The sequence below is a fragment of the Calidris pugnax genome, unplaced genomic scaffold, assembly GCF_001431845.1.
Source record: "Calidris pugnax isolate Ruff unplaced genomic scaffold, ASM143184v1 scaffold1504, whole genome shotgun sequence".
Lineage (NCBI taxonomy): Eukaryota > Metazoa > Chordata > Aves > Charadriiformes > Scolopacidae > Calidris > Calidris pugnax.
In genome coordinates, this window is record NW_015092549.1 from 4,573 (window position 1) to 14,306 (window position 9,734).

At 61.0% G+C, this 9,734-nt stretch overlaps 1 protein-coding gene across 1 annotated transcript in view; it reads right to left on the reverse strand.

The window, feature by feature from the left end:
• Nucleotides 1-9,054, reverse strand: part of LOC106900508 (rootletin-like) — a gene marked incomplete at both ends in the record, with an annotated part of 13,597 nt that extends 4,543 nt beyond the window's left edge. Inside the window, 2 exons of the mRNA XM_014962595.1 lie at nucleotides 2,161-2,288; nucleotides 8,718-9,054. Of these exons, the coding sequence (XP_014818081.1) occupies nucleotides 2,161-2,288; nucleotides 8,718-9,054 (465 nt within the window). The remainder of the gene's footprint in view (nucleotides 1-2,160; nucleotides 2,289-8,717) is intronic.
• Between the last annotated feature and the right edge of the window lie 680 nt (nucleotides 9,055-9,734).

The following is a 9,734-nucleotide window of genomic DNA, read 5'->3' on the forward strand; positions in this document are numbered from 1 at the left end:
AGGGAAGGAGGGAAGGAGGGAAGGAGGGAAGGAGGGAAGGAGGGAAGGAGGGAAGGAGGGAAGGAGGGAAGGAGGGAAGGAGGGAAGGAGGGAAGGAGGGAAGGAGGGAAGGAGGGAAGGAGGGAAGGAGGGAAGGAGGGAAGGAGGGAAGGAGGGAAGGAGGGAAGGAGGGAAGGAGGGAAGGAGGGAAGGAGGGAAGGAGGGAAGGAGGGAAGGAGGGAAGGAGGGAAGGAGGGAAGGAGGGAAGGGAAGGGGAACGTACCCTCTCCCGCTGCGCGTCCTGCAGCTCACGCAGGAAATCCCGCAGCGCTGCCTGCACCGCCTCCGGCTCCGCGCCCCCATCCGAGTCCGGGGTTGAACCGGGGCTCCCCGACCCCTCCGGGCCCCCACCTGGTGCCGGGGGACAAACTGGGTGACATGGGGACATTGGAGGGGGGGGTGGTGCGCAGCAGCCAAGGGAGGATGGCAAGGGGGGTGAGTCTCAATGGGATGCAGCCAGGGGATTTGGGGGACCCCCTAAAGGTGTAAGAGATGGGATAATGGGGTACGGGGGACTCCCAGGGATGAAGAGGTAAGGTGTCAGGGACCCCAGGGATGGAGGGGATGGAGAAATGAGGGGTGATAAAGGACCTCCAGGGATGTAAGGGATGGAGAAATGGGGTGAGGAGGGACCTCCAGGGATGCAGGGGATGGAGAAATGGGGTGATGAGGGACCTCCAGGGATGCAGGGGATGGAGAAATGGGGTGATAAAGGACTTCCAGGGATGCAGGGGATGGAGAAATGGGGTGATTAGGGACCTCCAGGGACGCAGGGGATGGAGAAATAAGGTGATGAGGGACCTCCTGGGACACAGGGGATGGAGAAATGGGGTGAAGAGGGACCTCCAGGGATGCAGGGGATGGAGAAATGGGGTGATGAGGGACCTCCTGGGACACAGGGGATGGAGAAATGGGGTGAAGAGGGACCTCCAGGGATGCAGGGGATGGAGAAATGGGGTGATGAGGGACCTCCAGGGATGCAGGGGATGGAGAAATGGGGCGAGGAGGGGCCTCCAGGGACACAGGGGATGGAGAAATGGGGTGAGGAGGGACCTCCAGGGATGCAAGGGATGGAGCAATAGGTTGACGGGAGACCCCCAGGAAAGCAGGGGATGGGGTAACAGGATGATGGCGGACCACCAGGGATAGAGCAATAGGGTATGGGGGACCCCGGGGATGGAGCACTGAGGTACGGGGGGGACCCCAGTGATGTAGGGGACACAGCAACAGGGTGACAATGGGGTGCAAGGGATGGAGCCCAGGAGGATGGAGATGCAGGAGATGGGGCAACGGGGCATGGGGGACCCCAGGGATGCAGGGTATGAAGCAACTGGGTGGTGGGGGATCCCCAGGGATGTAAGAGATGGAGCAATGGGTTACAGGGGCCCCCCAGGGATGCAAGTGATGGAGCAACAGGGTGCTAGGGATGGAGGGGATGGAGTAATGGGGCATGGGGGACCCCAAGGTTGCAGGGGATGGGGCAACGGGGTGATGAGGGACCCCCAGGAATGCAGGGGATGGAATAATGGGTTGATGGGGACCACCAGGGATAGAGCAATAGGGTATGGGGGACCCCAGGGATGGAGCAATGGGGTACAGGAGACCCCAGGGATGGAGCACTGAGGTATGGGGGGATCCCAGTGATGTAGGGGACACAGCCACAGGGTGACAACGGGGTGCAAGGGATGGAGCCCAGGGGGATGGAGATGCAGGGGATGGGGCAACGGGGCACGGGGGACCCCAGGGACACAGGGTATGAAGCAACTGGGTGGTGGGGGATCCCCAGGGATGTAAGAGATGGAGCAACGGGGTACGGGGGCCCCCTAGGGATGCAAGTGATGGAGCAACAGGGTGCTAGGGATGGAGGGGATGGAGTAATGGGGCATGGGGGACCCCAAGGTTGCAGAGGATGGGGCAATGGGGTGATGAGGGACCCCCAGGAATGTAGGTGATGGGGTAATGGGGTGATGGGAGACCCCAGGAAAAGGGAAGAAGGGAAGGGGAAAAGGGAAGGGGAGAAGGGAAGGAGGGAAGGAGGGAAGGAGGGAAGGAGGGAAGGAGGGAAGGAGGGAAGGAGGGAAGGAGGGAAGGAGGGAAGGAGGGAAGGGAAGGGGAACGTACCCTCTCCCGCTGCGCGTCCTGCAGCTCACGCAGGAAATCCCGCAGCGCTGCCTGCACCGCCTCCGGCTCCGCGCCCCCATCCGAGTCCGGGGTTGAACCGGGGCTCCCCGACCCCTCCGGGCCCCCACCTGGTGCCGGGGGACAAACTGGGTGACATGGGGACATTGGAGGGGGGGGTGGTGCGCAGCAGCCAAGGGAGGATGGCAAGGGGGGTGAGTCTCAATGGGATGCAGCCAGGGGATTTGGGGGACCCCCTAAAGGTGTAAGAGATGGGATAATGGGGTACGGGGGACCCCCAGGGATGGAGAGGTAAGGTGTCAGGGACCCCAGGGATGGAGGGGATGGAGAAATGAGGGGTGATAAAGGACCTCCAGGGATGTAAGGGATGGAGAAATGGGGTGAGGAGGGACCTCCAGGGATGCAGGGGATGGAGAAATGGGGTGATGAGGGACCTCCAGGGATGCAGGGGATGGAGAAATGGGGTGATAAAGGACTTCCAGGGATGCAGGGGATGGAGAAATGGGGTGATTAGGGACCTCCAGGGACGCAGGGGATGGAGAAATAAGGTGATGAGGGACCTCCTGGGACACAGGGGATGGAGAAATGGGGTGAAGAGGGACCTCCAGGGATGCAGGGGATGGAGAAATGGGGTGATGAGGGACCTCCTGGGACACAGGGGATGGAGAAATGGGGTGAAGAGGGACCTCCAGGGATGCAGGGGATGGAGAAATGGGGTGATGAGGGACCTCCTGGGACACAGGGGATGGAGAAATGGGGTGAAGAGGGACCTCCAGGGATGCAGGGGATGGAGAAATGGGGTGATGAGGGACCTCCAGGGATGCAGGGGATGGAGAAATGGGGTGAGGAGGGACCTCCAGGGATGCAGGGGATGGAGAAATGGGGTGATGAGGGACCTCCAGGGATGCAGGGGATGGAGAAATGGGGTGATGAGGGACCTCCAGGGATGCAGGGGATGGAGAAATGGGGTGATGAGGGACCTCCAGGGATACAGGGGATGGAGAAATGGGGTGAAGAGGGACCTCCAGGGATGCAGGGGATGGAGAAATGGGGTGATGAGGGACCTCCAGGGATGCAGGGGATGGAGAAATGGGGTGATAAAGGACCTCCAGGGATGCAGGGGATGGAGAAATGGGGTGATTAGGGACCTCCAGGGACGCAGGGGATGGAGAAATAAGGTGATGAGGGACCTCCTGGGACACAGGGGATGGAGAAATGGGGTGAAGAGGGACCTCCAGGGATGCAGGGGATGGAGAAATGGGGTGATGAGGGACCTCCTGGGACACAGGGGATGGAGAAATGGGGTGAAGAGGGACCTCCAGGGATGCAGGGGATGGAGAAATGGGGTGATGAGGGACCTCCAGGGATGCAGGGGATGGAGAAATGGGGTGATGAGGGACCTCCAGGGATGCAGGGGATGGAGAAATGGGGTGATGAGGGACCTCCAGGGATGCAGGGGATGGAGAAATGGGGTGATGAGGGACCTCCAGGGATGCAGGGGATGGAGAAATGGGGTGATGAGGGACCTCCAGGGATGCAGGGGATGGAGAAATGGGGTGATGAGGGACCTCCAGGGATGCAGGGGATGGAGAAATGGGGTGATAAAGGACTTCCAGGGATGCAGGGGATGGAGAAATGGGGTGATTAGGGACCTCCAGGGACGCAGGGGATGGAGAAATAAGGTGATGAGGGACCTCCTGGGACACAGGGGATGGAGAAATGGGGTGAAGAGGGACCTCCAGGGATGCAGGGGATGGAGAAATGGGGTGATGAGGGACCTCCTGGGACACAGGGGATGGAGAAATGGGGTGAAGAGGGACCTCCAGGGATGCAGGGGATGGAGAAATGGGGTGATGAGGGACCTCCAGGGATGCAGGGGATGGAGAAATGGGGCGAGGAGGGGCCTCCAGGGACACAGGGGATGGAGAAATGGGGTGAGGAGGGACCTCCAGGGATGCAAGGGATGGAGCAATAGGTTGACGGGAGACCCCCAGGAAAGCAGGGGATGGGGTAACAGGATGATGGCGGACCACCAGGGATAGAGCAATAGGGTATGGGGGACCCCGGGGATGGAGCACTGAGGTACGGGGGGGACCCCAGTGATGTAGGGGACACAGCAACAGGGTGACAATGGGGTGCAAGGGATGGAGCCCAGGAGGATGGAGATGCAGGAGATGGGGCAACGGGGCATGGGGGACCCCAGGGATGCAGGGTATGAAGCAACTGGGTGGTGGGGGATCCCCAGGGATGTAAGAGATGGAGCAATGGGTTACAGGGGCCCCCCAGGGATGCAAGTGATGGAGCAACAGGGTGCTAGGGATGGAGGGGATGGAGTAATGGGGCATGGGGGACCCCAAGGTTGCAGGGGATGGGGCAACGGGGTGATGAGGGACCCCCAGGAATGCAGGGGATGGAATAATGGGTTGATGGGGACCACCAGGGATAGAGCAATAGGGTATGGGGGACCCCAGGGATGGAGCAATGGGGTACAGGAGACCCCAGGGATGGAGCACTGAGGTATGGGGGGATCCCAGTGATGTAGGGGACACAGCCACAGGGTGACAACGGGGTGCAAGGGATGGAGCCCAGGGGGATGGAGATGCAGGGGATGGGGCAACGGGGCACGGGGGACCCCAGGGACACAGGGTATGAAGCAACTGGGTGGTGGGGGATCCCCAGGGATGTAAGAGATGGAGCAACGGGGTACGGGGGCCCCCTAGGGATGCAAGTGATGGAGCAACAGGGTGCTAGGGATGGAGGGGATGGAGTAATGGGGCATGGGGGACCCCAAGGTTGCAGAGGATGGGGCAATGGGGTGATGAGGGACCCCCAGGAATGTAGGTGATGGGGTAATGGGGTGATGGGAGACCCCAGGGATGCAGGGGATGGGGTAATGGGGTGATGAGGGACCACTGATAGGGTATGGGGGACCCCCAGGGATACAAGAGATGGAGCAATGGGGTATGGGGGACCCCCAGGGATGTATGAGGTGCAGCAGTGGGGTACAGGGGACCCCCAGGGATGCAGCGGATGGGGTAATGGGTTGATGGGAGACCCCAGGGATGTAGGGGTTGGGGTAATGGGGTGATGGGAGACCCCCAGGGATGCAGGGGATGGGGTAATGGGGTGATGACGGACCACCAATAGGGTATGGAGGACACCCAGGGATACAAGAGATGGAGCAATGGGGTATGGGGGACCCCCAGGGATGTATGAGGTGCAGCAGTGGGGTACAGGGGACCCCAGGGATGCAGGGGATGGAGTAATGGGGTGATGGGAGACCCCCAGGGATGTAGGGGTTGGGGTAATGGGGTGATGGGAGACCCCCAGGGATGCAGGGGATGGGGTAATGGGGTGATGACGGACCACCAATAGGGTATGGAGGACACCCAGGGATACAAGAGATGGAGCAATGGGGTATGGGGGACCCCCAGGGAGGGGATGCAGGGGATGGAGAAATGGGGTGAAGAGGGACCTCCAGGGATGCAGGGGATGGAGAAATGGGGTGAAGAGGGACCTCCAGGGATGCAGGGGATGGAGAAATGGGGTGATGAGGGACCTCCAGGGATGCAGGGGATGGGAGACCCTCAGGAAAGCAGGGGATGGGGTAACAGGATGATGGGGGACCACCAGGGAGAGAGCAATAGGGTATGGGGGATCTCAGGGATGGAGTAATGGGGTACAGGAGACCCCAGGGATGGGGCACTGAGATACAGGGGGGACCCCAGTGATGCAGGGGACACAGCAACAGGGTGACAACAGGGTGCAAGGGATGGAGCAGAGGGGGATGGAGATGCAGGAGATGGGGCAATGGGGCATGGGGGACCCCAGGGACGCAGGGCATGGAGCAACTGGGTGGTGGGGGACCCCCAGGGATGTAAGAGATGGAGCAACAGGGTACAGGGGACCCCCAGGGATGCAAGTGATGGAGGGACGGGGTGCTAGGGATGGAGGGGATGGAGGAATGGGCCACGGGGGACCCCAAGGTTGCAGAGGATGGGGCAATACGGTGATGAGGGACCCCCAGGAATACAGGAGATGGAGCAATGGGGTGACAGGGAACCCTCAGGGATGGAGCAATGGGGTGATGGAGGATCGTCAGTGATGCAGAGGATGGAGTGATGGGGTGATGGGAGACCCCCAGGGATGCAGGGGATGGGGTAATGGAGTGATGGGAGACCCCCAGGGACGGAGCAATGGGGTGATGGGGGATACCCAGGCAAGCAGGGGATGGGGTAATGGCGTGATGGGAGACCCCCAGGGATGCAGGGGATGGGGTAATGGGGTGATGAGGGACCACCAATAGGGTATGGGGGACCCCCAGGGATACAAGAGATGGAGCAATGGGGTATAGGGGATCCCCAGGGATATAAGAGATGGAGCAATGGGGTATGGGGGACCCCCAGGGATGTATGAGGTGCAGCAGTGGGGTACAGGGGACCCCCAGGGATGCAGGGGATGGGGTAATGGGGTGATAGGAGACCCCCAGGGATCCAGGGGATGGGGTAATGGGTTGATGGGAGACCCCAGGGATGTAGGGGATGGGGTAATGGGGTGATGGGAGACCCCCAGGGATGTAGGGGTTGGGGTAATGGGGTGATGGGAGACCCCAGGGATGCAGGGGATGGGATAATGGGGTGATGAGGGACCACCAACAGGGTATGGGGGACCCCCAGGGATACTAGAGATGAAGCAATGGGGTATGGGGGATCCCCAGGGTGTACGAGGTGCAGCAGTGGGGTACAGGGGACCCCAGGGATGCAGGGGATGGAGTAATGGGGTGATGGGAGACCCCCAGGGATGCAGGGGATGGGGTAATGGGGTGATGGGAGACCCCCAGGGATGCAGGGGATGGGGTAATGGGGTGATGACGGACCACCAATAGGGTATGGAGGACACCCAGGGATACAAGAGATGGAGCAATGGGGTATGGGGGACCCCCAGGGATGTATGAGGTGCAGCAGTGGGGTACAGGGGACCCCAGGGATGCAGGGGATGGAGTAATGGGGTAGGGATCCAGGGGATGGGGTAATGGGTTGATGGGAGACCCCAGGGATGTAGGGGATGGGGTAATGGGGTGATGGGAGACCCCCAGGGATGTAGGGGTTGGGGTAATGGGGTGATGGGAGACCCCAGGGATGCAGGGGATGGGATAATGGGGTGATGAGGGACCACCAACAGGGTATGGGGGACCCCCAGGGATACTAGAGATGAAGCAATGGGGTATGGGGGATCCCCAGGGTGTACGAGGTGCAGCAGTGGGGTACAGGGGACCCCAGGGATGCAGGGGATGGAGTAATGGGGTGATGGGAGACCCCCAGGGATGCAGGGGATGGGGTAATGGGGTGATGGGAGACCCCCAGGGATGAAGGGGTTGGGGTAATGGGGTGATGGGAGACCCCAGGGATGCAGGGGATGGGATAATGGGGTGATGAGGGACCACCAACAGGGTATGGGGGACCCCCAGGGATACTAGAGATGAAGCAATGGGGTATGGGGGATCCCCAGGGTGTACGAGGTGCAGCAGTGGGGTACAGGGGACCCCAGGGATGCAGGGGATGGAGTAATGGGGTGATGGGAGACCCCCAGGGATGCAGGGGATGGGGTAATGGGGTGATGGGAGACCCCCAGGGATGAGGGGATGGGGTAATGGGGTGATGAGGGACCACCAATAGGGTATGGGGGATCCCAAGGGATGTACGAGGTGCAGCAACGGGGTATCCAGGGATGCAGGGGACAGAGCACTGAGGTGATGGGGATGCAAGGGCTGGAGCAACAGGGTATGGGGCCGCCCCAAAGGGATGCAGGGAGAGGATCATAGAATCATAGATTCATTGAGGTTGGAAGAGACCCTTGGGATCATCGAGTCCAACCATCTCCCCTACTCTACAAAGTCCTCCCCTACACCATGTCCCTCAGCACTGCATCTAAACGGCCCTTAAACACAGCCAGGGATGGTGCCTCCACCCCCTCCCTGGGCAGCCTGTTCCAACGCCCGACCACTCTTTCTGTGAAAAATTCCTTCCTAATGTTCAGTCTAAACCTACCCTGTGGTCCCAAATTAGCACATTCCCACCATGTTAGCAATCTCCTCTTTCCTGACTGCCTATACTGATGCTGTTCCTTTCCCCAGTGGTGAATTACACTCTGGACTGATCCCCAGGGATGCAAGGGATGGAGTTATAGGGTCCCTTCACTAGTTTCGTTGCCCTCCTCTGCACTCGCTCCAGCACCTCCAGATCTCTCTTGGATTGAGGTGCCCAAAACCGGACACAACACTCGAGGTGTGGCCTCCCCAGTGCTGAGTACAGGGGCACAACCACCTCCCTACTTCTGCTGGTCACACTATTTTTGATACAAGCCAGGATGCCCTTGGCTTTCTTGCCCCCCTGGGCACACGGCCGGCTCATATTCAGCCGGGTGATAGGATGCAAGAGATGGGGCAGTGGGATACGGGGGACCCCCAGGGGTGTGGGGAACGGAGAAGTGCAGCAGGAAGCAAGGGAGGGGGCACTGAGGGGGTCCTCGTGGACTCTCACCCTTGCCGGGGGAGCCGGTCCGTACGCGGCCGATGCCCATGGTGCGGCGCAGGGCGGACTGGATGCCCCCCAGGCGGGTCTGGGCAGCCCGGCGCAGGGCTTCCCCGCGGGCCAGCTCGGCTTCCAGGCCCTGTGCCCGGCCCTCGGCCGCGCTCAGCCGCAGGCTCAGCTCCGCCGCCTCGCCCCGCGCCGCCTCCACCTTCAGCTGCAGGTTACGGGCATCGGCCAGAAGCTTCTTCTCCTGCCCCCGAGCCTCCTCCAAGCTGCGGGCCAGGGCCTGCTCCCGCTGCCGGAATTCGCCCTCCGCCTCCGACAGCCGCCGCTGCAGGTGCTGGAGCTGGGGTGGGGTGGAGTGATGGGAGAGCAACAGGGTGATGGAGGAGCAATAGGGATGGAGGACCCCCAGGGATGGAGCAGTGGGATACTGGAGACCAACCCCCAGGAATGTGAGGGATGGAGCAATAGGGTGAGACCCCCAGGGACGAAGCAAAGAAGTGTGGAGGACCCCTAGGGATTCAGAGGAGGGAGCAATGGGGTGATGGGGGAGCAATAGGGTGATGGGATACCCCCAGGGATGGAGCAGTGGGATACTGGAGACCGACCCCCAAGGATGTAAGGGATGGAGTAATAGGGTGAGACCCCCAGGGACGGAGCAAAGGGGTGTGGAGGACCCCTAGAGATTCAGAGAAGGGAGCAATGGAGTGATGGGAGAGCAACAGGGTGATGGAGGAGCAATAGGGATGGAGGACCCCCAGGGATGGAGCAGTGGGATACTGGAGACCAACCCCCAGGAATGTGAGGGATGGAGCAATAGGGTGAGACCCCCAGGGACGAAGCAAAGAAGTGTGGAGGACCCCTAGGGATTCAGAGGAGGGAGCAATGGGGTGATGGGGGAGCAATAGGGTGATGGGATACCCCCAGGGATGGAGCAGTGGGATACTGGAGACCGACCCCCAAGGATGTAAGGGATGGAGCAATAGGGTGAGATCCCCAGGGACGGAGCAAAGGGGTGTGGAG